Here is a 27,936-nt window from a genome sequence, read left to right on the forward strand (position 1 = left end):
GATTAGTGCTTAAACGGGGACCAGAAGCACTTTTCATAGTAGTTAACGAATTCTGGAAAGAATAAAAAAATAGGTCATTTTCATTTTCTCTTCCCCGTCTCCTGTTTCTCTCTCTACAAAAGTGGAAAGCCGAAGCAGCCAACTGCTTCTGATTTCTCTCCCAGATTCTTTCACCATCTAAAAGCTTATTCAACTGGCTCGTTCGAAAAAAAAAAAAAAAAAAAAACAGGCTTCTTCTACTGGCAAAGTATCTCATAAATATTTCTCAAATCTCCCTACAACACCTCACACCTAAAAACTGAGAATTTGCTTTTTGTTTCTGGGTTTTTATTTGTTCCTCAATAAAGCATGAAACTTTGGAGATTCTAGTCAATATAATTAACCATATATATATATATTTGTATATATTTAGGGGAAAAGTGAAGTGTGAAAGTTGGTTTACTTAGATGCCTGCTCAGATGAATAGAAGGAAGGGGAGAAGGTTGAGCCTTGAGGATGCAGTGGAGTTCTTCAACCATGTGATGGCAGAGAAGCCTTTTCTTCCATTTTTGTTACCTCTGGTTTTGTTTGTCTGGGCTTTTGAGAGATGGGTTTTCTCCTTCTCCAATTGGGTTCCACTTGCTGTTGCTGTTTGGGCAACCCTACAGGTAAAAATTGCTTCTTTTTGTAATCGTGTTATGTATTTCTCGATTTTTCGATTCGAGAGCGATATTCTACGCTAAATTAATCTAAACTTCGGAGAGCGGAATTTTAACTGCGGATTTTGGATGATCTATATTCGTAGGTTACGTTAGTGTTTTTTTTTTTAATTTTTTTGAATACATAGATATTTTTACTAAGGGGGAAGGAGTTCGGCTAAAGCCGAACAATGGTTAACTTAATTTGGTATTGAATTTGCCATCCACGAGATTCAAACCTATGACCTCTAACTTCCAAGTGAAGATGAATATTATCCGACCGTAATACTGAGTGGCAGGTTACATTAGTGTTAAGTGGAAGAAGAATTTACTGGTCAATTGTTCAGAATATGGTGTTTAATATAATCTTCGGTTTTCGTTTGTTCATTGGTTGTGATTATCTACCGACTTAGCAACTGTTCCTGTTGTGTTGCATTTCATAATCTTTAAGGATCACAACGATCGAAATCGTACTAGGATGTAACAAAAGTTGTCACTAATTCTGTCTGCAGTACGGGAACTATCAGCGTCGGATACTTGTTGAAGACCTGAACAAGCAATGGAAGAGAGTCATATTGAACAACTCGGTACCATATTTGTTCCAGAATTTTCCTTGACTTGTATGACATTTGAGCTTTATTGATGCTGAATTTTAGCTTTGTGGTTGTTTATATAGTCTACGACTCCACTGGAGCACTGCGAATGGCTGAATAAGCTGATGATGGAAGTATGGCCCAACTCTATGAACCCGAAGCTCTCAATAAGGTTTTCGTCCATTGTTGAGGTGAGACTGTGTCCTTGTGTATCAGCCGGTTATATTAGTTTTTCTGTACGAGGTTAACAAGTTAAGTCTTCCACTTGCATTCTGTGACCATGTCATCCTTGGCCATCCAGTGGCTTTCTTATATTGCAAGAAAAATCATCTTAAAATTTCAGATACTCGTTGATTGTCGATTTTCCTAAATTACTTTTGAATCCACTAACTGAATGCTTATAATGCTGAAAGAAATTCCGGTGATTATCATTGCCATTTTCTGATTTCGGTAGGATGTCTCAGTCTGTCTGTTAAACATTCACGAACACAAGTTTTGTGAATGGATCATGCTAAGTTGTGTAAGTTTTGTTTATGCAGAAACGGTTGAAGCACAGAAAATCAAGGCTTATAGTAAGTGATCTACGCCTTTTGTTTGTTCATAACAATTTGAACCCTTGAATTCATCCTGACTGTATTGAATATCTGATAAGTAATTAAAAAGTAACTGTTTTTTATGCAGGAAAAAGTTGAATTGCTGGAGTTTTCACTAGGTTCATCCCCGCCTAGCTTGGGTCTTCATGGGACTCGTTGGTCAACTTCAGGTGATCAGGTTTGGTTTCTATATATTTTACTGTTTTCAAACTTTATTACGATTCTTTTGTAGTGTTATCTTAAAATATATTGTTTTACTTTTTCTCGATGGCTCATTTGTATGACTACTAAATTCCTGACATCTTCGTATACATGGTCTCTGTTCATTTTGGCAGCGGATCATGCATTTAGGTTTTGACTGGGATACAAATGATATGAGTATTTTGTTGCAAGCAAAGCTTGCCAAGCCACTTATGGGGACAGCACGGATAGTTATAAATAGTCTCCACATCAAGGGCGATGTATGTAAAGTCGCTTCCTTTTCCATTTTTCTCATACGGTTCAGCTTTGAAAGGATTCTATCAAAAGAAATTAGAAGCTGTGCAATTATCATTTTTTGGTAGCTATATTCACTAAATTGCCTCTGTATTGCAGCTTCTCCTGATGCCGGTCTTGAATGGGAAAATGATTTTGTACTCATTTCTGTCAGTTCCTGAAGTGAGGATAGGAGTTGCCTTTGGAAGTGGCGGAAGCCAAGCACTGCCTGCTACAGAGCTTCCCGGCGTTTCTTCTTGGCTGGTTTGACTCCCAACCCTGAAAGTTATTTTGTACTGCATTATGTTTTGCTGACTTAATTCTTGACCAGGACCATTTTAATCGTACATTTCTCTCTAAAATACAGTAGTATGTTCATAAATTAGTGTTGCTGTAAACAAACATACGGCCATACATCTAGCTACATTCCAAGCAAAGCTTGATAATTTGATAAATAATAAATATTGATTTCTCTATAGGTTAAAATTTTGACTGACACGCTAGTTAAGACAATGGTTGAGCCTCGCCGCCGTTGTTACACTATGCCAGCTGTAAACCTAAGGAAAAAGGCTGTTGGAGGCATTATATACGTGACAGTCATTTCTGCAAGTAAAGTTTCTAGGAATGGTTTGAAAGGAAGCCTGTCCAGAAAGCAGTTTGATAGAAGTTCAGATGAGCAGTTTGTCGATAAAGATCTGCAGACATTTGTGGAGGTTGAACTTGAAGAGTTAACTAGAAAAACAGGTGTGAAGTTGGGTTCAAACCCTAGCTGGAATTCGAAGTTTAATATGGTGTTACACGACGAAACAGGAAATCTTCGATTTAATCTGTACGAGTGTACGCCAAACAATGTGAAGTATGACTATCTGGCGAGTTGTGAAATTAAGGTACTATTTTTACGTTGCAAAATTTAATCTTTTGACATGATAGTCATGATCACCATATGATACAGAGTTTTTATTTTCTTCTTTGTTTCCGGCCAGAAACACATGATAATATATATTCTCTGCACATAAGTTATCATCAACTTGTTGAGTGTCAACTAAGTTGAACTTTTCTTCCCTTGAATAGGTGAAGTATGTTGAGGATGATTCAACGATATTCTGGGCAATAGGACCCGACTCTGGAGTGATAGCAAAACACGCTGAGTTTTGTGGAAAAGAAGTTGAATTCGTTGTTCCATTTGAGGGGGTCAATTCGGGGGAGGTAACAGATTTTAAGGTTTATGACTGATTTATGTATCCCTTATTTTTATTTAATTTTAACATATGTTTTTTCTCAATGCATCATGTAGTTGACGGTGAAGCTTGTCCTAAAAGAATGGCAATTCTCTGATGGTTCACACGTAGACAACTCTCTTCTTACCTCACGAAGATCACTTTTCGGGTCATCAAATTTTCTACCAAAAACTGGAAGGAAAGTTAACATAACTGTTATGGAAGGAAAGGATCTTGTTTCAAAAGACAGATCTGGAAAGTGCGATCCATATGTCAAATTGCAATATGGAAAGGTAGATTTTTTTTCCCTCCCTTGATAATTTCCTCTCATGTGTAAATTAAAGTCTATATTGCAGAAACTAACATTATAAACACCCTATATTGCCGTAACCTTCTTTCCAGATTCTCCAGAGAACAAGGACTGCTCATGATTTAAATCCCGTCTGGAATCAGACGTTTGAATTTGATGAGATTGGAGAAGGTGAATACCTGATGATAAAATGCTTCGACGAAGACACATTTGGTGATGACAACATTGGCAGCGCACGAGTTAATTTAGAGGGACTGGTCGAAGGGTCAGTCAGGGATGTGTGGATCCCTCTAGAAAAAGTGAATTCCGGAGAACTAAGGCTTCAAATAGAAGCAGTCAGAGTTGAAGGCTCTGACGGGTCAAGGGTATGGAATCTTTTTTCAGTCTCTTTGGTCATATGCGCGAGAATCATTCTGCTCTCAGTGTGTGTTGTTTAATATGGTTTTGTAACTTTGTTCCTCCTTTCCCCTTGTTGGAATATTCAGGGTTCGGCTACGGGTTCAGGTAATGGTTGGGTTGAACTTGTTCTCATCGAAGCAAAAGACCTTATTGCTGCTGATATGAGAGGGACAAGTGATCCAAATGTGAGGGTTGAATACGGGAACTTGAAGAAACAAACAAAGGTTTGAGCAGTCACATTTATGTTCAAATATTGTAGCAATTGTCATTTTTTTCCTCATTACTTTGCTTTTGATCTCTTATTACTTCGATGTCTTGCGTTGCAGGTTATGTACAAAACTCTGAATCCGCAGTGGAATCAAACCTTGGAATTTCCTGATGACGGCAGCCCCCTACTCTTGCATGTGAAAGACCACAATGCCTTATTACGGGCATCAAGTATAGGTGATTGCGTCGTGGAATATCAGAGATTGCCTCCGAATCAGATGGCAGACAAGTGGATCCCTCTTCAGAATGTGAGTAGGGGGGAAATCCATGTTCAGGTCACACGAAGAGTCCCGGAGTTGGAGAAAAGAGCAAGTTTGGATTCTGAACCATCCATAAACAAAGCACACAAAATTTCCAGCGAGGTGAGAAGACTCGTTTTTCGTTACTAGATTTTCGCCTTGAGCCACATTGTTAGCATTGTACCTAGGAACAATGTTTTGAACGAGTTCAGTTCCTTTCTGACATGCGATTTACAATGAGTTTGGTCAGATGAAACAAATGATGATGAAGTTTCAGTCTCTAATCGACGATGGAAATATTGAAGGGCTCGCAACGGCTATGTGTGAGCTAGAAGCCCTAGAGGATACACAAGAAGAGTACATGGTTCAACTCGAGACCGAGCAAGTTCTACTTCTTAACAAGATAAAGGAGCTTGGTCAGGAAATCCTGAACTCATCTCCTTCTATCAGCAGTAGATTTTCCGGAACCTGAGCCGTTTGTTTTCGGTTTTGAGTTTTGTTGACATGGTTATACCTTCCGGTATGTAAGTAATTTCAGTTAATTAACAGGAGTGCGTTTACAGATAAGAGTATGTACATGGAGTTCTAACAGTTCACGTCCATCTTCATGCTGTGTAATTGTGTAAGCTCCCTGATGCTTGACCAATTTTTCTGCAGCACTTCGTTCAAGTTTTTAGCTTTGACTTTCATGTATTACATTACACTTGTACGTGACAAGAGTGATAAACGTATCTTTTATATTTAAGTTACAAGAGTGATAAACGCATCTTTTATATTTAAGTTTTAATTTTGTAGTTTGTGTTCTTTTCTGAATTTTCATCTCTAGATTAATCGAAGGATCCTTCGGCTGGAATTCGTTTACTTGAATGCAACCAGATCAGTATTTAATATTTGGCCACGCATATCGCACCTTGTTAAAAAATAGAAAAAAAAAAAAAGAGGCCTTGTTTCACAACCACATTTAATTTGGAGTGCATCTCACATTTGCGAAGTGCGAAGAATAACAGTTGTCTTAATTGCTGAAATCAATTAAGAAATAGGGGCTTCTATTATGCACATCAATGCTTCATGAATAGCTCATATCGATTATTTAAATTTAGGCCATCTTCAACCGAAGGAGGGTCAAGGGGGTCCTTTTAGTTCTATAGGCTATAGCCCTATAAGAAATTATATTTTAATACAACCATATTTTATACCATCTTCAACTGAGGAGGCCATAGGCCAAACATAACCCATTGACAAAAAATCATCTCTAACCGAGGGGGCCAAAGGGACATAATTTATTATTTTAATTAAATTAATATGGTTAATTAAATTAAACTATCATATTAAAATAAGATTTTTGAACATATTTTGAGTGACACTTGTCGCCAAATGAATAAGCCTTCGGATTTCTTATCTTTATATAATATCAATAATTTTTTTGAATAAGATTTTGAGTGACATGTGTCGCTGACATGAGTAACTTTCTAGATTTCTTATTTTATGTAATCTCAATAATTTTTCGGATAGGAAATGGTCAGCCCGCTAGCCTAATTTGAAGGTTTGAGCTCGATGGGTCCTACAAGCCTTTTGTCCTAACCCTCGGTTAGTGACGATTTTCGTTTCATTCCGAATTATTTTTAACTTTATAACCCTTTAACCGGATCGGTTGAAAATAGGGTTAAGTTCAATGATATGTGTAATCCGTTGATACGCTCGAGATTGTTAAATTCAGCAAGTTATGTCATCTATTGATACGCTCGATAATTTCCGTACTAGTGCAAGAATGAGAGCTCTCCGCCCACAAAATTACAGACCTGCCCTCGATAATATTCCATATGTACAAAAGAAACAGATATATCCGAAATTTTCCCAGAAAAATTATCTTATCGTCTCCCTCCAAAACTACAAACACAGTCTTCGTCTCCAGCCTCCCGTCGCTCCACCGCTTTCCGAGTTCCGACCAGCCAGACAATGACAGCGCACCGCCGTCAACAGCGACAGTAAGCGCACTATTTAATTCAATATTCACCACAAATGGCCTTCACAACCGCGAAAATATCCGAAATGCCACTCCTGAACTCACTCCCACCCACCTCTCACTCGCCCTCCTCCCTCAGACTCCTGTTCTCGGCCCCAAAACCGTCATTTCGCATCGTCAAAACATTCTCCTCCACCGTCAGAACCACCGAGCACGGTGGAAGTGCGAACGCCAAACCCCCGCAGCACAAATCCAGACCCGCCTCCTCCGCTCCCTGGCTCAACAAGTGGCCCAATCGTAGCTCTCCCGCCGAATTGTCCCGCCAGAAAGTCAACGATAAGGTCAAGGAGTCGCATGAGCAAGATGGCAAGGCGGATACGACTCGGTACTTCGACAAGGATAAAGGCCAGAGCGCGATTGAGAGAATCGTGCTTCGGTTGCGGAACTTGGGATTGGGGTCGGACGATGAGGAGGAAGATGATGGTATTGGATTGGACGGTCAGGATCCAGTGCCGGCGGCAAGCGGAGAGGAGAAGCTCGGGGATTTGTTGCAGCGGGAGTGGGTCCGGCCGGATTATGTATTAGAGGAGGAGAAGAGCGGCGATGAGGTGGAATTGCCGTGGGAGAAAGAGGAGGAGGTGAGTGACAAGGAGGAGGTGAAGGGATTGAGGAAGAGGAGAGGGAAAGCACCGTCGTTGGCGGAATTGACGATTGAGGACGAGGAACTGAAGCGGCTGAGGAGAATGGGGATGGTGCTTAGGGAAAGGATCAGTGTGCCGAAGGCCGGGATCACGCAGGCGGTGCTAGAGAAGATTCACGATACCTGGAGGAAGACGGAGCTGGTGAGGCTCAAGTTCCATGAGGTGCTGGCATTGGATATGAAGACAGCCCACGAAATTGTTGAGGTTTGTGAAGTTCTCGAATTTTCGGATTTTGGTGTTATATGATCAATATTACATTTGTATGTAAGTCTGTTGTGTATAAATTATAAAACTCGCTGAATGCAACTTAGAATTGTATGTGTATAGTTTAGAAATGAACATGTAGAAGCATTTTACTTTCGTAATGTAACTGACTGCTTGTAGTGATTGGTCAGCGTCGAACAGGAGGGTTAGTTTTATGGCGGTCAGGAAGTGTCATGGTTGTGTACCGAGGGAGTAACTACAAAGGACCTTCTCAATCCCAAACTGTTGATGGGGAAAGGAGTGGTCTTTTTATCCCAGAGATTTCGTCATCTGAAACATCGGAGATGAGAAGTGGCAATGAAGCAACTTCAGGTCCAGATAAGACTGAGCAAGCATTGAAAATCCCAGAGCGTGATCATAACATGACAGAGGAGGAAGCTGAGTTTCACAGCCTCTTGGATGATTTAGGTCCTCGTTTTGTTGAGTGGTGGGGTACTGGAGTACTTCCTGTTGATGCTGATTTGCTTCCCAAAACAATCCCTGGTTACAAAACTCCTTTCAGGCTTCTCCCTACTGGGATGCGGTCGCGGCTGACTAATGCAGAGATGACTACTTTACGGAAACTTGCCAAATCGCTTCCTTGTCATTTTGCCCTTGGTAGAAATCTTCTTCTATGTACCTTTCTTCAGTTTTCCGTGTCAGTATTTGACATAACACTTCATTATTAATTTCTTGATGAAGGGAGAAATAGAAACCATCAAGGGTTGGCATTGGCTATTATTAAACTTTGGGAGAAAAGCTCCGTTGCGAAGATTGCTGTCAAACGAGGTATCCAGAATACAAACAACAAGTTGATGGCTGAGGAGCTAAAGGTCTGTCCTACATTGTCTCTTATCCTACATTACCATCAAACCTTGTGTTTTTTGTGCGACTGTTTACCTTTCGTTTGTGTCCATTAGGGCACTTCTAGTTCTTCCTACTAAAACTTTCTCAAGCTTAGTCTGCATTATTTTTATTTTTAAAGGCCAAAACGAGAAACACCATCCTTCTAATTAAGGAACCTTTGTAAATCTGTTAATACTTGTTAATGAGTTTGCCATTATGCCCCTCTGCCTTGCATTTCTAAGGTTGAAGAGGCACTCAGCATATTTGGTTTTCTCTTTTCGTCAAATAGTTTTAAGGTTTGTTTTTGTAATATTTTTTTTCTGACTGTTACCTACGGAATAATACCAAAAGTGTACTGATTTAAAGCTCCTTCAATTTTGCAGAATTTAACAGGTGGTGTTTTACTGCTCAGAAACAAATATTACATTGTCATTTACCGCGGGAAGGATTTTGTCCCAACAAGTGTGGCTGCTGCTCTGTCTGAAAGACAGGAACTGACAAAACAGGTCCAAGATGTTGAAGAGAAAATGCGGATTAAAGCAATAGATGCGGCTTCTTCAGGTGCAGTGGAAGGACAGGCACTTGCAGGGACTTTGGCTGAGTTTTATGAGGCTCAAGCTCGTTGGGGAAGAGAAATATCTGCTGAAGAACGGGAAAAGATGATTGAAGAAGATTCAAGAGCTAAGAATGCTAAGCTTGTCAGACGAATTGAGCATAAACTAGGTGTTGTAAGTTTTTTCTCTATCTTTCTATTAGTGGACGAGCCTGTGAGGGTCTCGTTCTCACTCCTTGTGAATACAGTAGTTTTGGAATTGACTCGACGTAATGAAAAAGACCCAGGTACTAGAGTGGTACCTTTTTGCAACATGTTTTTATCCAAAATATATCATTAACTTTCATTAGACATAACTTAGTTGCGGAAGAAAGGATATATGTGGATTCATATATACCTTAGTTTGAGATTCTGAATTCATTGACAGGCCCAAGCCAAAAAGCTAAGAGCAGAGAAACTGCTATCCAAGATAGAATCGTTAATGCTTCCTGCGGGTCCTGATTATGATCAGGAAACAATCACTGATGAGGAACGGGTTATGTTTCGTAGGGTTGGTTTGAGAATGAAAGCATACTTGCCTCTGGGTAAGTAATCTTCTAATTTTTGAGGTGAAGATAAAATATTTAGCTGAAAAACTGATGGCCTTTATTACATTTTGTACCAGGTATACGTGGTGTCTTTGATGGTGTCGTCGAGAACATGCATTTGCATTGGAAGCACAGAGAACTAGTGAAATTAATAAGCAAGCAAAAGACTCTTGCTTTTGTTGAAGATACAGCTAGGTTATTGGAATATGAGAGTGGTGGTATACTTGTGGCAATAGAAAGAGTTCCAAAGGGATATGCTCTCATTTACTATCGTGGAAAGAATTATCGGCGACCCATTACCTTGAGGCCAAGGAACCTTCTAACTAAGGCTAAAGCATTAAAACGCTCAGTGGCCATGCAACGCCATGAGGTTACTATTTTTTTCCCAGTTTTTTGTTGAAATACATTTCCGCTGATATTTTTCTCTCGTTGATGTCCTTCACCTCACACTAGATCTCATATGTCTCATGCAGGCTCTCAGTCAGCACATATCTGAACTGGAGAAGAACATAGAACAAATGAAATCTCAAGTTGTAAGTTATAATTTCTCATTACAACACATATCTGAAGCACTGTTGATAAAATCATTGACCACTATATGTTTGTTTATCTTCATCTGTTCACTGTGCGATCCAAGCGTATGCCCCCCTCCCACGCGGCCAACTTGGTTGTTGCTATTACAGTTATCGTTTCTCCAATAATATGCATGATATAATTTTGTGTTTTTGTATGGGTGTTTGCTCATGCCCATGACCATAGCTTTGTCGATTGTGAACAGGGTATTTCTGAAGATGATGTTGATGAGAGTTCCTGGAGCTCAAGAGATCCCGAGCAGATTCATCGTGCCTTGGAATTAGTCCAAGTGAGATATTATACCGTTTCTCATTGCCATCTATTTACTATCAAGTGGTCCTGATCTCCAACCAGATTGTTTGTATAGTTCTGTGACCGGTTTAGAGGGCAAAACATGGGAATTTAAATTTTTAGCATGCCTCTTCTAGACAGATTTTGGCTTTCCTTAACTATTTCCTTATCGAGCAACGAGAGTAAAATGTTTGGTTCTTATCTGCAGAGCGAGGGCGAAGATGAGGATGAAGATGAAGATGAAGATTCATACGTGGATTCAGATGGCAACGGTGAAGATTCTGATTGGGAAAACGAAGAATAAACTTTCGCGCATTTGAAAGCATGATCAGTTTCGAGCATGAGCAAGAACCGTTGACAACGGCAAAACATGGGATGCTTGTGAGAATTAGTGTTGCAGTCCTACCTGGTGGCTTCTGTCTAAATATGAGAATGATCATCTGCGACTCGGACTTAAGATGGTTCCAATTACTTCAAAGAGGACTGCGTTGGAAGCAAGGGAGTAAAACTCCGACATTGAAACAGAGAGGCTTTTAGCATAGACAAAATTCTGATGTATTTCGTTGCTCGACGACATTTTGTGCATACCACAAATGGATGTAGATTTAACATCTCAAGATTAGTTAAGTTGTAACGTTCTGAAACAAGAAAATCAAATTTTGAAAAGATACAACTACTACACGTCGTTTTTAAAAGACTATTGCATCGAGTAATAAATTAAGTCGCATAAGTTTGGATCACTGAATGGTACAATGATATCTCGGAGCAAAAATTGAAGTAAAAAGCGGTCCCTAGTTCCGGCTGAAAATATTGAAAAGTTCAAGAGTTTATTGGCGCAGTATCTGCTGTAGCTGTAGCACCTGATTCCTTTGTTCTGGAGGCAGGAGGTTAATTTGTTCCGGTGTGAGGCTCATGACCTGCTGAAGCAGTGCCTTCTCCATCTCAGGGGACAACTGCACAAATGCGCATAAGAGTCGAATGATGAATGATAGGAAAACTCAACCTATAAACAAAAGCTCCGGCTCAAGTCTAATATGAGAAGTAGCAGATATCTTACCGGTGCCTGGCGAGGAGGCTGGCCGCCAGGGCCCATTTGACCAGGACCTAATGGTGGCGGTGCTGAAAGTTGTGGCACTGTCGAACTCTCTGGTGGACCGGACATCCACGATCCTCTATCAACTTGCATGGAAGATCCAGCTTGATTGTTGAACTCTGAACCTAAATGCATGCCTCCACCCTGAAAGATAAAAAAGCATTAGGCTAGGTTAGATTTTTGTCCTCCACCGATCCTTCAAACATGGGATGACAAAGAAAAGTGGAGTAAACAAGGCATGCGTTTTTTATTCTATAAACTACTGAAACATTACCTAGAATCAAAGCATCCTTAACTAATAAACTAATGATTTACAACGCAGTTGCAAAAGAGAGAATAAAAAAAAAAAAAAAAAAAAACGTATACCTGATACATAGTTTGAGGTGGTGGTTGACTTGGAAGTGGTGGTTGTCCCTGTGGAAATGAAGGCCCAGCGCTAACAGGGGGTTTCGTACCTGACTGAGCAGATAAAAAATAAAAACAATTAACCTAATCACATATATGCCATACATTTGATAATGACTGGTGAACTATAAACTTCAACTTACATGAAACATGGATTGTGAAAGATGTTGGGGAGGAGCATGTTGGTAACCCATGTTGGGCCCCATTTGCGGTGGATACTGGTGATGGAAGTTAGGCATTGAAGGTGGTCTTGGTTGTGGTGGCAATGGTGGTTGCAACGGCATATGAGATGACACTCCAGATGTCTGTAATGACTGTTGCAACTGGCTGGAAACAGCAGTCATTTGGGTTTGATGAAGCGAAGGTGGCTGTGAAGAAGAATGAAGAGGATGTGCAGGCATATTTGGGAGTTGAGAGGACTGTGGAAGAGAAGTCGGGGTCATTTGAGGATTTAGATGTCCCTTAGGCTGCTGTGGGCTCAGCAGGGGACGTGAAGGCATAGGCTGAGACTGAACATTTATAGACGGAGCACCAGCTGATGAACTAGGCATTGCTGGTTGGTTTTGGTATTGCTTTCTCGGAGGAGCTTGGATCTGAGATGGCCCAGTTTGGTCCTGCAAACCAACTTGGCCGGGCAATGAGGGAGCAACCTGAGTGCTTGGCTGCTGAGTTTGTTGTGTCGACTGCTGAGAATTATGTGACGTCAGTGGCTGAATGCTGGGAATCTACAGACAACCTCAATTTAGCATGTAACATAAGTGGACAAATATGAAAACACTTAAACGACAAGCTTTCTGGAAAAAGAAAAAACATACCACTTGAGGTGGCCGCACCATTCCAAGCATAATCTGCGCCTGTGAACGAATGCAAAATGCAGAAACACAATCAGCAATCATATCAGTAGTTAAGGGTAAAATCGATAATTCCAGAGCAACAACCTACTTAACAGCGACCACGAATCAGTAATCGCTTAATACAAATGCCTAACAAATATATTCTCCAAACTCTCAAACAGCATGATACAAAAACATAAATCACACATTAATTTAGCAATTAACAAAAGGAAAATCAAATTTTCTCATTCGGAACTAAATTAAGCAACTTCCTAACAAAGCCATTCGTACCATTTGAACTTTGAACCCTAATCGCACAAAATTATCTCAAGAAAAGAAGAAAAGCACCAAAATTGACACAAACGAAATCCTAACTACACGAAATCCTCTGAATCAAAACCAAATAAAAGGGGAAAATTCGAAATAAAGGAACCCTAAAACCCTAAAAAATTAGTAACCTGGAAAAGAGCTTTGGTGAGGGGCGGATTCTGAATGAGGATCTGCCTCGCCTGCTGCTGGTTCTGTTCTATCAAATTCTGCATTCAAAGAAACAAAGAAAACGAATGTCGACATTATTCGTAGGTCAATTTTGGGTGTTTGGAGTGACAGAAAATTTCGGAAGGAAAATTGGAGAAGAAATAGAAAATTCGAGGGAGGTAGGGGATACCTTCATTTGAGACATGATGTCGTAAAGCTGGTTCTTCGACATTCCAGCGATGTTCGCCGGTAGGCCGTCGCCTGAGAGTTGCTTTCCCGCCATTGTGCACTGAGACTGCGAGAGAGAGAGGAGAGAGGAGAGAGGAGAGAGACGGAGATTAGAAAGCGCGCTTCTGGGGTGTGCTGGTTATTTTCAACGGTTAAATGGGCCTGGGCCGCGTTTTTAACGATAATTTGTAATGATTTGGGCCGCGTTTTTTATTTTCATTTTAATATAGTCGACTCGATTTTTTCCATCAATAAAATCCTGGCCGTTGAAATTATGATGATCTATGATTCTATAGGGGTAGGTCGTGGAATCATCGGATGAGTTAGGAATAGGTGGAGAAGAAATTAAAATAGGATAAACTATTCTCTCATAATTATTTAATTATTGAAAACAAAACTATTCTCTCATAATTGATTTAGTTGTTGAGAGTTGTCTCACATCGGTGAGGGGACAAATTTGCTATATGTTTATATGATCTTGGGCTACTTCTCATATTGCTAATTAGTTTTATGGTGGAACCCTAATTTCATCATGGTATCAGAGCAGGTTATCCCACATGTGAAGCCCAACGGCCACACGCGCTCCACGTCACCCTGTTGTGTTGTCCACGTGTTAGGCTTGAAAATCGGCCACACGTGCGGGGGTGTGTTGAGAGTTGCCCCACATCGGTGAGGGGACAAGTTTGTTATGTGCTTATATGATCTTGGGCTACTCCCCATATTGCTAATTGGTTTTATAGTGTAACCCCAATTTTATCATTAGTTACATTTTTTAATTGGGTATATTGTAATGTACATATTTGTTGGTTTCGTATTTGTTATTAAACGTAGAGAAATCATGTATCATATTAATTTTAATACTGAATACAACCCATTCCAAATAAGTTCATATATACAAATATTCCTTGAGAATGTTTTAGTTGATTTAAAGATAATTAAATTTTTTTAAATGTGGTTAGCTAGGTATCTCGTTCATACACAACTAACATAAATTCACACCTCGTTAATTAAGACATTGTGTAAATCTGAATAGTTTATATTTCTTTTGAGATCTCGAAATAACTTTGCATTTATCTGCTAATTTGGTTCGAATTTTGTAATAATATTAAAAAAAACATTCATTTTCTTAACCATCACCTTCATTTTGTAGATTACTGTAAGAAATTTGAGAGAGAAATGTGTTGAGATGTTTGACCATGAAAAAGATGTTTACATAATATAAGAGGGTACAAATTGAACATAGGGAGTTTTCTCTATACCAGCATGCATTGATCATATCTGGACCAACATAAGTAACAGTACTAAAACTCTTCAACATAATTATACCCATAAACTAGGGCAAGAACCCTATTATTTTTCGACATTAATCCAACATAGTTATAAATATATGGAACATTATCGAACTTTACTGCGTTTATGTGAGAAGTCTACTCTCCCTGTGGTACTGCATTTGTTTCATAACCAGTACTTCAGGATTAATACAGCAACGATGCTGAACTTTACAAGATGTGAGCTTATTCGTTGGATCAGGCCGTACACTTCACAGCTTCACCAGATGGAGTCCAAATTGAATGGTTGCTCCGAATGCTGCAGTGGCATCGATTCCATCATCTGATCATTAGTACTCGACGAAGAAGCTTGGAAATTTGAATTTATATGATCCATAGTAGTACTGGATCCAAAGTGATGAGACATTGACGGCATCATTCCTTGCTGGATATGATCATATGATGAGTAATCTAGAGTACTAGTGCCTGCTGTAGCTTGAACATGATTAGTAGCTCTTGGTTGATAATTACTACCATTATTATTAGTACTACTCCTAAGTTGTAATGCCCTAAGAAGCAACGAATTCACCGAAAGATTTGAGGGACTTAGCAAGCTTGACGGCAATGAAAGAGCGTTGGCGGCTGCCTCTCTTGCCGCTGTTGCTGCCCAAGTCATTTTCAAACTCATGTTGGTAACGTCGTTTATGTTGTTCTTGCTATGATCAAGAATATTGCTGTAATAGCTTTGGGGTGAAGAAATGTTGTTGCTGAACCCGCTGGATGAATTTGCGTTAATATTGCTGTTTAGGTTTGGCAGCTCGATGTCTCCGAATTCGTTAACAATTGAGTTCGTATCGTCGCAGGGAGACTCGTTGGTTGGCTGCTTCTGTGAGGATGTTGTTGCTTGTTGTGGCTTTTTCAATGCACTAATGTTTTTTTGGAAAACCCTACAAACCACCCATTCTTCCTGCATAAATTAAACCTAGCAAGTTAAGGAATTATAAATAATATAATCGAGTTATAAAGGCCAAGTGTTTAAGATTGTTTCTTAAATGGCTTAAAGCACTTTATGGCAGCCAAAAGTGCTTATGACTATTTTTTACAGAAAAAGTTTGGAGTGTTTATGTTTAATAGAAGACTTCTCTGAACAAACACCTTTTTAATTTAGAAGAACCTCCAAGTGTTTTTCAGGCACTTCTAGCAAAAGTGTTATCAGTCGAAGAGGTTTTAAGATAACAGCCCCAAACGATCCAATTGTTGTACTTCTGTAGTAATTTGTGTACCTTTGAGGATTTGAAAGGATGCTTGTTTTCTAGTCTGTATTCATGCATGACCCAGTTGCTTTTCTCACCCCTTGGAGCTCTGCCCTTGTAGAAAACTAGGGTTTTCTTCATCCCAACCAGCACACCTACACGACGTATTTCCTTGTCTTTCCCAGTTGTTTTCCAGTAGCCGGCTTCCGTGGCTCGGTTGGTTCGAAGTCCAGTTGGATATTTTCGGTCTCTCAGGTTGAAGAAGTACCATTCTTTCTCTCCCATCGAAGCCTTGCCTGCACCAACCGCATAATAATTTAGTTTGTTATAAGTTGCATATATCCCTTAAATACTTTACCGTAAAGAAATTATTCCTATCAAAATTATGAATATTTAAGCTAAGAACGTTCGGAAAACATAGTATTCAAGTATATCTTTTGGTAAATTAGTATAAGAAAAAATGCATACTGTGAAACAATTTTTAAAGGTCTACTTGCATTTTTTAATAAAAAGATCCACTGTAAATCTAAGAAAAGTCCACTATATGAAAAAATGTCGGGGGAACTGTGTATTTGGTGTGGTTGGCAAACAAATCAGAGAGGAAGGAAGAGAATGGAACATTTCATTCCCATTTTGATCCAAGCAATAGTCTATATTGAAGTAACCCAAATTGTAGGGAGAGAGACTCGAACTTAGTGCTCTAGTCAACTTACTAAGCCTAGATCTGCTCCCCAAACTATCCTTTCTTCCTTTTTGGATTACATGTAGTTTTCAGGAAAGATTGCTTTACTTGCGTAAATTCGACAAAGGCAAATTCAAGAAATACAGATTGTGATCTCATCAAGATCGTTACCAAAAGCAAGGAATGAGAAACGAAATATCATAGAAAATTAGGTATAATCAGATGAATTTAGATGAAGAGGCAAACATGTAAGGCTGATATACAGAAGAATAGGGTTGAATATGATGCACATATAAACATATAATCTGACCATATATATACCTGGGAGGTCCCAAGGTTCACACTTATTAAGATCAACGACTGCTACTGCCTTCGACGTGAAACTAACATCGGAAACCTTGTGGCACAGATAGTGCGTTATCAGTTCTTCATCTGTAGGATGGAATCTGAACCCTGGAGGAAGACTCTCTTGCATTCTTGATTCGATAAACAAACCAAGTGGATTTGATTTCGATGCGAAATTAAGAAAAGGCAAGCAGCTAGCAGAAACCCTAGTATGGATATCTGATGCTAGCCGGCCAGCTTAAAAGTAAAGCTCAAGGTGATCAGGTATTAATGGTTTGTACTTTGTGTTGTATAAACTCAATCTTCAACAAGAAGCAGCCTAGCCATTAGCCACATTATTCTTATTATATTTTGATAACTACAGCTAACACTTTGACAAAGATGGTAATTGGAAAGTCCTACTTTTCTTAAGAAATTAAATAATTGAATTTACCAAAACACCCCAGCTACTACTATACTTGAACAAGTAATAGAGGGGTATGTATATTTTCTGGTAGTCGTCTCTGAGGCTTGAGATTATTACCAAGCTCCATACGGCTGTGGCATTGACTACGAATGATTCAATCAAGGTGGATAAGACAATTGTGTCGTTTTAAATAAAATTTGGTAGAAGATGAGTGGCAAGGCATGAGGTTTTCTCTTTGTTGTACCAGATTTCATGTATTTTGCTTCTAATTCCATGATCCAGTCCAACAACCTTCACCCATTTCTACCCACCAAACCTTGGCTACGCTACTACTACGTACTATCAGTCCAATGGGAACATGGCAATCTATACAGTATTATCCCTTTTCATCCAATCATAAATTACCGACATTTGTCATCAATTGACATCTCAAACAAGTTGAGGAGAAAGTTCAACTCCTTAGAAGAACACATGTAAAATCCCTCAATTTCTTGACATGAATTCACATTCTCAACACACCCTTCATGCATGATATTATTTAAGTCTAAAACGTAGACAACACATATTGGAAGCAGATGAGCAGTACATCATAAATGAAGTTGATGTTCTACCATAAAAGTGAAGAAAATTGAATAACAACTATAAAACCAATTGAATAACAACTATAAAACCAATTGACAATAAAAGAAATCACTCAACTCTTTATAAACACGTATATAATTCCTTAATTTCTATATCAGATTAACACTCTAAACAACATCATCTCTCTTCTGATTGTGAAAGTCCTTGCAACTCTTTGATTACTATAGTATATGAAGTTTAATTAGTTTATTTATTATCTTAAACAATACCAAATATAGCCTATATACGGATACATTCATGGATAGATTGCTTGATATGCTGCAAATTTTAATTAATTAGATTGCATGTTTGGAAGTTTGCATGATATGATAGTTTGTTTATGGCAAAGAATATTGCATAATTGACAGTTCAAAGATCTTTCGATGCATATATAATGGTTGGCTGTAGGTGTGGCTTCTGTTTCTGATTTATTTAATTAATTATAATCAGTGTGCACAAGTTTACCAAGAGTGGTTAAAATGGTGACCAACCCGCACGACCGTATCCAAAGCGTTTCTGTTGGGATCTTTTTCTTCATTCACTCACTCACCTCCTTTTGTCTTCGAAGCTTTGCATAAAATTCAATCCTAACTCCAGCTTTTGATGTAGTACCACATCCATCTTTCCTGCATGCTAGGGTTTCTAGAAGACTAGAAACATCTCTCTCTCGGGTGCTCATTATCTTTGGGTTGAAATTTACACGATGATCACTGTATCATTACCTTTTGCATAAGTTTGATTATAAGAAAAAATAAGGATGGTGACTTTTGGTCAAAGTTCTAAAAGACGTTAGGCACGGCTGACAGAGATTCAGTGCCTAGGTGTCTAGGTGGTACTTTTTTAATTTTAATTAAAATATATAACATATAAATAAATGTCTACTTATACTTAAACAAATACATAATTATATGAGGATACATAAATTGCAAAATAAAATGACACATAAGTTATAAAGTACTATAATATATTGAAAACATTGTGAACAAGCATATATATAATGAGCGTTTATCTAAGTACCCAGCAAATATCTTATGATTTATTGAAAAAATAAAATGCAAAAAATTGAAAGTTATTTATTTTTTGTCTATGTGAGAGTCAAGACTTAAGTGGTCTAAGAGGGTGTCTAGGCAAGTTCAGGCCGACCAGGTGGGTGCCTAGGTAGATATAAGCGTCATTTTTATTTTTTAAACTCCTATGAATTAATCGTGGCAATTGATAACTGTCTAGGCAATATTTTTTAGAACACTGCATTTGATTTGAAAATTTACTTTACGATGCCTTTTTGAATTAGAAGCTCGAAACTCCCTCCTATTTTATTAAAAAGACTTTGTATTAACAAAAGCGTTATTTATTTATTATTTTTTTTGTGAAAAGAAGAAAGAAGACGTGATGGTGATCTTCCATTGGCACCTCCTCCTTGCCTGATGACACCACCAGCTAGTCCATCCCCACTGCGTCCGACCACCTATCCACCAATACATCTCCTTTATCTCTCTCTCTCAATATCGAAACTCCCTCCATTTTTACTTATTACCAAAACTTATTGGTGCTTAATTTGAACAGAATTGGATAACTCACTACATCCAAGCTACTTTAAAAGAAAGAAACAAGAAATGTTGTCCAGTTTAAAAGTAGAAGAATGATGAATCATAACAGTTTTACCCTTCATAGAATCATGCAATGGAGCTTTCCGTGAGTTATATGGTGAAATTCTGTTTACACTCAAGAATTGTCTTTTGACATCCAATTTTATTAAAAAGAGTTCAAGACAGTTTTACCCTTTTACATGTAGGAGCCCCTCTATCTAATAACAATTTATTAACAAAAGTGTTAATAATTTTTTTTTTCTTTTATTTTTAATTTTTTTTGTAAAAATAAAAAAGAAGACGTGATGGTGATCTTCCATTGGCGCCTCCTCCCTACCTGACGACACCACCAGCTAGTCCATCCTACAGCATCCAACCACCTATCCACCAATACGTCTCTTTTATCTCTCTCTCAAAATTGATCCAATGGTGGTGGTGGTCCTAAAGGAGTCCTTATGTGCTTCATAGCTGAACAGTGAACACCATAGCCTTCTTAGCCACTGCTACTCACTCCAATCGCCCGACCTCCTCTTCTCAATCCTACTGCAAGGCACTCTCTCTGGTTAGTCCATAGCCAAAACAACAGGCAATTACTCAAAATTAAAAAGGAAAAAACGTTCCTTGAAAACCTTGTGCATACAAGGTGTTCCCTAGTCTCTATCCCCCCCCCCCTCCAATGGCGGCTTGGCCGTCAAAAATTCTAATTTTTTTTTCTCTTTTTAATTTTGTATTTGTTTTTATCAGTGTTAGGTTGTACGGGCAAAGATAGTCAAAGGAAATAAGTGTCTTTATGGTCAACATAGTTCGGCCATCTGAATACTAAACTAAGAAGTGCAACTGAGAGCAACCGTTCATAAAACACCTCACTTTGTCAGGGCTAATGAAGTGACCCCGACCTAGATGTAAATAGAAAACCAACCAACCAGAAACAGTGTTGTTTACTTGTCCAAACTGAAGATGCTTCTATATCACTCGACTTTCAAGTTCCAGTGTTGCTTACTTATCCAAATTAAAGATGTCGCCGGTTGTCAATGCAGTGATGTTTACTTATTGAAAGTGAAGTTGTGTTGATAAGAGCGTTAGGATAGTATTTTTCTCAGGGTTGTGAGACAGGTTTGGGCTGTGAGAAGGGTTTCGTGTAGAGTGAGGGTTTTCAAGTAAAGCGTTTTGAGTTGTTTGTTGAGTTGAAGAGATCTCTACATTGCAAATCCTCTCATATTTATAGGAACAAATTTTCTTGATGCCCAAGTATGCCGAATTGTAATATTATGATAATATTCCAATTCCTCAGCATATTCTTTGAATATGTTCAGAGTAATTTTTGGCCAAAACTCTAGCACCAATTCTCACCCTTTTTTTTATTAAAACTCTGAACCTAAACTTATTATGTGACTTATTCATTCTTCATCCCACCAGCCACAATCTTCAATCTTTAGAATATTCTGATTCGTATCAGAAAACATCTCAATCTCAACAACTCTAACTTACCCGAGACTCGGCTACTCCATCAACGATGCATTTTACTTCTGGCCCGAGACTACCGAAACTCAATTCTGCCAAAATCATGATTTAGGCCCAAACACGTTCCTTGAAAACCCTTGTGCATACAAGATTCTCCCTAGTCCGTCTCTCCCCTCTCCAATGGCGGCTTGGCCGTAAAAAAATTTCATTTTTTTATTTCTAGTTTTTTATTATTATTAATTTTCAAATTAATAAATCTTTTTTAAAGGTTCTAGTATATTCTTAAATGTGTTTGGGTGTCCAGAGAAATTAAAAATAATTAGGGGTACCCAAAGAAATTGTGTGTCTAGAGACAACTTTGGGTGTAAACATAAATTTACGAGTTATATTTAGGAATGTATTTACTATTGGGGAATCAAGAATTGGATTAATTTTTCAGTGCGGCTAGAACACGAACACATACGCCATATGTCACTTGAAAAAAAAAAATCCCATGACCAAAAAAAAAAAAAAAACACAACCCTCCATTTGTAGAACAACATATGGCGTATCACCCCATGTTTCCGGCCACGTTAAAAATCTCTTTAGGAATTGATGTTTTTGGGGCTTGTCAAACAAAGGTACGAAGTTATAGTTAAAAGCTCTGTCCATTGTAGTCACTTAATACTACGGTCTAGTGATATTCCTCTTACCTTGTAAGTGAGATGCCTTAGGTTCGATTATCGCTAAAGCGAATTTGAACCACATTATTGCTAGCCCATTGTGAGGCGCTCACTCCCCCACCCCTTTATGCGGATAATATTGTTTGTAAAAAAATAATAATAAAAGGCTTAGTCCAGTGTAAACTAATTAATTAATACAAATCATAGTTTAGTGCTTCATATTCTGGTGATTTGATTCGTGCCTGATAAAGTAATCAACCGCTGATTGGATCGACAAACATGTCTGCAGAAATCTTAATGGCAAAGTTAAAGACAAGAAGAAACAACTAAGAAGATTTCCAAAAGAGAAGCTCCAATTGACACCGCCTCTAATTCATAGCTTTATAAAAAGGTTCTTTATATATTATAGGAGGCAAAGAATACTAATACCTTCAAGCCTCCACTAATTATCTAACCAAAACCTTGTCCAGAAACTTATGTCATGTCCTTTTTTTTTTATCTAATTACCTAATTGAAATTATTATTATTTTTTTTCAACTTCTTTTTGTTTGGAAATAATATTATCCTAATACTTCTTTTAAAAAGTAGCATGCATACATGTCTACCAATGCGTGTGGCTTGGTTTTGGTCTCTTCCTTTTATTTTTGTTTCCAGTTATATTTGTTTATTTGGATATAGCATAGGCCCCTTTCTTGTAGAATAGGATCACGATTTGTTTCACACAATGTGAGCACATGCAAGAGAACTATTTTCATAGGATTGACCTTCTACTTCTACCTAATTAGGAATAGATTTTCATAAGCAATTTACTCAGTATTTATTGTAATCTCTTTTACCAAAGAAAAAAAAGAATAAAAAGTTCGTGCAATCTCAACAATAGTTGTTGGTGTTAGTGAGAAATACTTACAAATCAAAGTGCAATCTCAACAATAGCTGTTGGTGTTAGTGAGAAATACTTACGAATCAAACTTTAGAGAATTTTTTTTTACTTCTATGATGTTAACAATAGTTGCAATAATAGTTGAGTTTAAGAATTTCTTTTTTTTCAAATAGTGTTTTAAGTATTTTTTACTATAAAATAGACAATTTAAGCGACTTATATACAATTATATCTAATTATTAATATGGAACATATATAAGGTAAAGTTGGCACTTGCAATATTGGAGGACACATGAGACATTTCCTTGGAAATCAAACGAACTATTTCGACCAACAAGGAAGAGATTTATGAAAGCAAACCAAAGCAAAGGCTTTAACTTTTTTCAAGTACTACTCCCATTTTGCCGTTGTGCTTTGTGAAGGAGAGAGACTACGAGAGAGGCTCCATAGAAACTCATTTTTTGGAGAAGAAAATGCCATGTTCAGCTGAGGAAGCACTTGTTAGGCTCTTCTACAACACTTCCTCCTCCTTCCTCCTCCTCCTCCTCCTCCTCTACGTCTCCTCCATTTTTCTTTTCAAACTCTTCTACTTTGTCGGCAGCAACCCTATTTTCCCAAGGTTTTAATTATATACTTAAGTTTTAAGTTCTTAACTGCATGCTCGCTTTTGTGTTTTACTTCTTTAATTTACTTAAATCTTCACCCTTTTGTATGCATTTATTTGTTGGATTGCAGAAGCCAGAATGGTTGCGAAGACTATGTGTTTTCGGATGAAGAAAAGGAGGAGGAGGAGGAAGAAGAAGAATTAGAAGAAGACGAAGAAGAAGACGAAGAAAGGCAATTTCATGTTCATAGTCACCAATACTGCAGAACCATAAATGATCATGATCTGGTGGCTGACATCATGCGCGGCAACGAATCACTAAGGTTTTTGCCCAACAATAACCTTCAGCATCATCATCAAAAAAAAAATTCCGAAGACCAGTTCATTAGCGCACGGGAGAGCTTAATAATTGAAGAACGCCAAGATGAATCTTTGCATGAGTCACCACAAGGTTCAGAATCTGAATATGACGATCAAGGTGTGGAGGAAATCCCAGTGAAAGAAACAGCGTCAGTTCTCAATTCTGTCGCGAATGATCGAGTGTGGTCCACATCTCCGATAACTATAGAACCACATAAAAGTGACAAAAATGGTGACGGTATGTCATATTATATCAAGCACCAAAGTTTGTTACACTTAGCTAGCTAGTCACATGATGTACTTCTAATACTTGTACTATCTGCAGCCTGACATTGCTTATGTTATTTGATCATACAGATAATTGTGATGAACACAACACTGAAATCAATAGGGCAGATCAGACGCATTTATCCGGTGACGAAAATTTTGTTGTTTATGGGCCATCACAATTGAAGAACAAGAAGTTCCAAGTTCAAAACAATAAAGAGGATGAAATTTTTGGTGACTCAACCGTTGGATCAACTTCTAAGAGCTCTTCTGAATGGAGAAGCTCAATTAACTGCAGGGATTCTGCCACTGAAGATCCTTTTTCCTCCTCGTCCCGGAGAAGCTGCCCCAAATGGGAGTCTTACACAGTCTTCCAAAAGTATGATGAAGAAATGATGTTCTTAGACAGAATTAGTGCCCAAAAGCTCCATGAAACAGGTAATTTTAAATTTAGTTTAATTTAGCTATATTTTCTTCCTTTTTGTAATGATTTGTTTTATTAATATCTTAAGCGGACATTATACGTGCTATATTTTTATTTTAGAATCACTTAAGTCTATTCAAGTTTGTCCAAGATCAATTTCGGAAAGGATAGTTCATAGAATCTCTATGGCAACAAAAAGGCCGCCTGATGTACGTCACAACCCTTATCATGAGCTGGAGGCTGCTTACGTTGCACAAATTTGCTTAACATGGGAAGCACTTAATTGGAACTACAAGAATTTTGAGCAAAAAAGGGCATCACGACGTGATCAGTTTGATCCCGGCGTTCCTGGCGAATTAGCACAGCAATTTCAGCAATTTCAAGTGCTTCTACGAAGATATGTAGAGAATGAGCCTTATGAGCAAGGCAGGAGGCCAGAGATTTATGCTAGGATGAGGCTTTTGGCACCAAAGTTACTTCAAGTGCCAGAATATCAAGGTACATCTGCAGAGGAATTGTACTTTAACTTCTTTTAATTCACTCTTTTTCTTTAAAAATTTGATCTATGTTACATGATAGGATTTTTAAAGTTGTACCAAAGATATGTAAAATGTCTAGGGATCAAACAAAGTTAATTAACTAATGCATGACTTCTATGTCTTAAGTTTCAGAAGATGGTGAGCATGAAAAGGACGAAGGTTTTGGCTCAAAAATTTCATCAGCTGCATTTTTAATGATAATGGAAGACGGAATCCGAACGTTCATGGATTTTCTCAAGGCTGATAAGATAAAACCCTGCCAGAAATTAGCATCCATGTTCAAAAGAAAACGAAAAGGTTCAGTTGATCCCACTCTTCTCCATCTGATGAAGAAAGTAAATCAAAAAGTAAGTTAGTGTGTGTGTGTGTGTGTATCACAATTCTTGATTATGTTATCATTATTTATTACCATACCAAATAGAATCTAGAATGGAAGTCCATCATTTATTAAGGAACTGACAGTCGATATGTTAATAGTAATATCGATAATACTAATACCAAATATAGTCCAGAACGTAAATCCTTTATTAAAACTGATTGTGGATATGTCATTAATAATGTCAACATTACTATTGTAAAAGCGTACCAACATGTGATTGATACATTCTTAACAATATCAATGCACGTCCGTTCTTTTAAGTTAATGTATAATAATTTCCATATATATTCTTACTTCTCCCATTTTCATGAGCAGAAGAAGATGAAAATCAAAGATCTTCGACGTTCCCACAAATGCATGAGAAAGCGAAGCTTGAAGGTGGAGGAAGAGATGGAGATACTGATGGGTCTAATTGACCTAAAACTGGTATCTAGGGTTTTGAGAATGACCGATCTAAATGCAGAACAATTACATTGGTGCGAAGCAAAGATGAGCAAAGTGAGAGTTCTGGATGGAAAAAGATACCAAAGAGATTCCTCCCCACTTTTCTTCCCAGCACAATGACCCACGTACCACCATTGTGTTGCTTTCATGACTAGACATCGTGACATGAATGTGCATGCATGACTGCGCAAAGAATGAATGAATATCCTACCCACCCAGCAGCAGGTACCCTTTTGTAAATACCACTCTAATATATAATATTATGTTATGGAGGTAGGGCCTATAACTACATATCAAAGTAATAAGCACATGAAGGTGACATGGACTTTGAAGATTTGGAATCCAGGAAAGAATGTTAGGAGAGAGAGAAGGAACATGAAGAGATAGAGACATGAGGAACTTTAGCTTTAGCTTTTTTAAGGGTTTATCTACAAGCAGGGATTTGAGCTGAATCAAAAGAAGAGAAGACTGAAGAGGAAGAATAGCAAGAAGGCTGCTGCAAACACATGATGAAGATGAAGTGGAATAAAAAAAGGTAGCACATGGTACACTCAAGGGATTAGGGTTATATCATATATTTGTGGTTAATTTAGGGTTTAGGACCCACTTAGTTGGGGGATGAAAAAAATAAATAAAGTCTAATAAATCAACATCTTTAAGATTTTTGGATCTGGAGGGTGGAGCTACGTTGAGATTTCATGACTTTTTTTAAAGGTAATGTCCCATTGACTATTGTAGTTGGGCAAAGGAAATATATTCATTTTATACTTAGTTAATTACTGCATAAAAATTTGAAATATAATCTCAAATATGAAATGTCATAGATATCATTTGCTGAAAATTTTGTAGCATGACATAGCTCGGAGTATATTTGAAAATCTCGTCACTACAACATCAAAACAAGAATGTGTTCCTTAATCCATTACAATTAGAACTACTAAAGTTAGTCTTGTGCACATGATGTCAATCGTAACTGATACTTGATTATAATTCATACGCAACAATAATCTGATATCAGCCGCAGGAATTTGCGCCATCAACCCTATCACTCTCCTTAATTTATCATATAAATTATAATCAATCATTGTTTTGTTTGCTAACTAACAGTATAATGCATACTAGGGTTTGGGAATTCCAATCTCTCTTTATATGGTTCGTATCACTTACGCATATATTTCAGAAGATTGAAATAATAAAAATAACAACAAAAGCTTGAGAAACTAATTACCAAACTATTGGTTGCCAAGGTTGTCCCCGGCCACATCATCTGCCTCTGTCTTCGAAACATCATCTCCATCTGGAATTGGCGTTGCGCCGAAGATCGAGTTCAAACGCAGAGAGACAGGCCTATCAGGCCCTTAATCTAGTTTAGTGGGCCGTGCTTAAGCCTACCCAAGACATTGTACAGGCCTATCAGGCCCTTAAATAATGATGAAAATACTAACCAAATTAAACTTTTTTTTTTTTTTTTTTTTTTTTTAAGTACAAGATATTTTCTACACTAATACTCATTAACGGGAGCGTAGAGAGTTTGAATCGATGATGCAGTGAAGATGAAGATCCTGAATATAAAAAAAAAAGTGTATTACTAGAACAACATACATAGCACTGGTACATCGTTAAATGATGCTATGTCATGGAACAATAACATATGAACAAAAATTTACATATATCTTTATTTTACGAGTAATGCTAGTAAACCAAATTTGTAAATTATATGATGTGTCATCCATAAAAAATAAACATATTAATCAGCACTTAAGTAATAATTTAATCGTTAACAACCACATCATACGATTATAAAATTTAGTTTAAATAATTAGTCTCTCTAATATTATTCTTATTTTATAACACATTACGTCACCGTAACGGTATATTCATTTCGACTAAATGTAACTCCTAACTTTACGAACATCCCCAAGGCAGTGGTATGCGGAAGAATCGAACATAAAGGAAAGGGTATGGAGCTGTGGTTCCCACTTCCATTCTGTATGTTACAGACATGTCTGTCCTTTCCAACTTGGATTGGAATCATTCAGGTTCCTTTATTAGCCATTTCTGCAAGCCTTAACCCATCGGAATCTAATTAACGATCATCTGCCATGTTTTTTTACCCCCTCTTTTTTGTCATCAAACTTTGATGTGCTTCCTTAAACTTTGGCTAATAGTTTTCAAATTCGGGTTTGGCAAAGT

At 37.9% G+C, this 27,936-nt stretch overlaps 5 protein-coding genes across 8 annotated transcripts; 3 read left to right on the top strand and 2 right to left on the bottom strand.

Moving 5' to 3' along the window:
• Positions 1 to 5,531, top strand: LOC137712732 (synaptotagmin-5). 2 transcript variants are annotated; one of them, XM_088684526.1, is made up of 15 exons: positions 62 to 196; positions 413 to 647; positions 1,190 to 1,264; positions 1,354 to 1,461; positions 1,810 to 1,842; positions 1,952 to 2,041; positions 2,199 to 2,324; positions 2,458 to 2,601; positions 2,817 to 3,224; positions 3,409 to 3,543; positions 3,632 to 3,847; positions 3,957 to 4,229; positions 4,350 to 4,487; positions 4,590 to 4,892; positions 5,020 to 5,531. In XM_088684526.1, the coding sequence occupies exons 2-15, from the start codon at positions 447 to 449 to the stop codon at positions 5,239 to 5,241; spliced, it is 2,472 nt and encodes an 823-aa protein (XP_088540652.1). In that variant the 5' UTR covers positions 62 to 196; positions 413 to 446; the 3' UTR covers positions 5,242 to 5,531. The 2 variants fall into 2 exon arrangements, with proteins under 2 accessions (XP_068307977.2, XP_088540652.1); XM_068451876.2 differs by having other exon boundaries at positions 1 to 647.
• A 1,058-nt stretch (positions 5,532 to 6,589) lies between these two features.
• On the top strand, positions 6,590 to 11,221 carry LOC137712731 (CRM-domain containing factor CFM3, chloroplastic/mitochondrial-like). The gene is made up of 9 exons (XM_068451875.2): positions 6,590 to 7,637; positions 7,829 to 8,294; positions 8,379 to 8,509; positions 8,906 to 9,250; positions 9,503 to 9,659; positions 9,740 to 10,032; positions 10,136 to 10,195; positions 10,441 to 10,524; positions 10,735 to 11,221. Exons 1-9 carry the CDS (start codon positions 6,789 to 6,791, stop codon positions 10,828 to 10,830), a joined length of 2,481 nt encoding a protein of 826 aa, XP_068307976.2. The 5' UTR covers positions 6,590 to 6,788; the 3' UTR covers positions 10,831 to 11,221.
• LOC137712733 (cleavage stimulating factor 64) lies at positions 11,163 to 13,720 on the bottom strand. The gene is made up of 7 exons (XM_068451878.2): positions 13,525 to 13,720; positions 13,316 to 13,393; positions 12,840 to 12,878; positions 12,168 to 12,749; positions 11,986 to 12,078; positions 11,584 to 11,763; positions 11,163 to 11,479 (listed from the first exon to the last, which is right to left on the bottom strand). The coding sequence occupies exons 1-7, from the start codon at positions 13,615 to 13,617 to the stop codon at positions 11,354 to 11,356; spliced, it is 1,191 nt and encodes a 396-aa protein (XP_068307979.2). The 5' UTR covers positions 13,618 to 13,720; the 3' UTR covers positions 11,163 to 11,353.
• Positions 13,721 to 14,751: 1,031 nt separating this feature from the next.
• LOC137714002 (uncharacterized) lies at positions 14,752 to 17,419 on the bottom strand. Its single transcript, XM_068453361.2, has 3 exons — positions 17,087 to 17,419; positions 16,114 to 16,379; positions 14,752 to 15,797 (listed from the first exon to the last, which is right to left on the bottom strand). Exons 1-3 carry the CDS (start codon positions 17,238 to 17,240, stop codon positions 15,111 to 15,113), a joined length of 1,107 nt encoding a protein of 368 aa, XP_068309462.1. The 5' UTR covers positions 17,241 to 17,419; the 3' UTR covers positions 14,752 to 15,110.
• A 5,660-nt stretch (positions 17,420 to 23,079) lies between these two features.
• Positions 23,080 to 26,519, top strand: LOC137713862 (uncharacterized). 3 transcript variants are annotated; one of them, XR_015955432.1, is made up of 7 exons: positions 23,080 to 23,345; positions 23,462 to 23,928; positions 24,048 to 24,395; positions 24,502 to 24,879; positions 25,047 to 25,267; positions 25,615 to 25,968; positions 26,077 to 26,519. XR_015955432.1 is itself a non-coding variant. In XM_068453214.2 (6 exons), exons 1-6 carry the CDS (start codon positions 23,200 to 23,202, stop codon positions 25,861 to 25,863), a joined length of 1,809 nt encoding a protein of 602 aa, XP_068309315.2. In that variant the 5' UTR covers positions 23,080 to 23,199; the 3' UTR covers positions 25,864 to 26,519. The 3 variants fall into 3 exon arrangements, 2 of the variants coding, with proteins under 2 accessions (XP_068309315.2, XP_088539799.1); XM_068453214.2 differs by having other exon boundaries at positions 25,615 to 26,519; XM_088683673.1 differs by having other exon boundaries at positions 25,053 to 25,267; positions 25,615 to 26,519.
• Positions 26,520 to 27,936: the final 1,417 nt, after the last annotated feature.

Source organism: Pyrus communis, chromosome 14 (assembly GCF_041283825.1).
Source record: "Pyrus communis isolate YQ-2024b chromosome 14, ASM4128382v1, whole genome shotgun sequence".
NCBI classification, from domain to species: Eukaryota; Viridiplantae; Streptophyta; class Magnoliopsida; order Rosales; family Rosaceae; genus Pyrus; species Pyrus communis.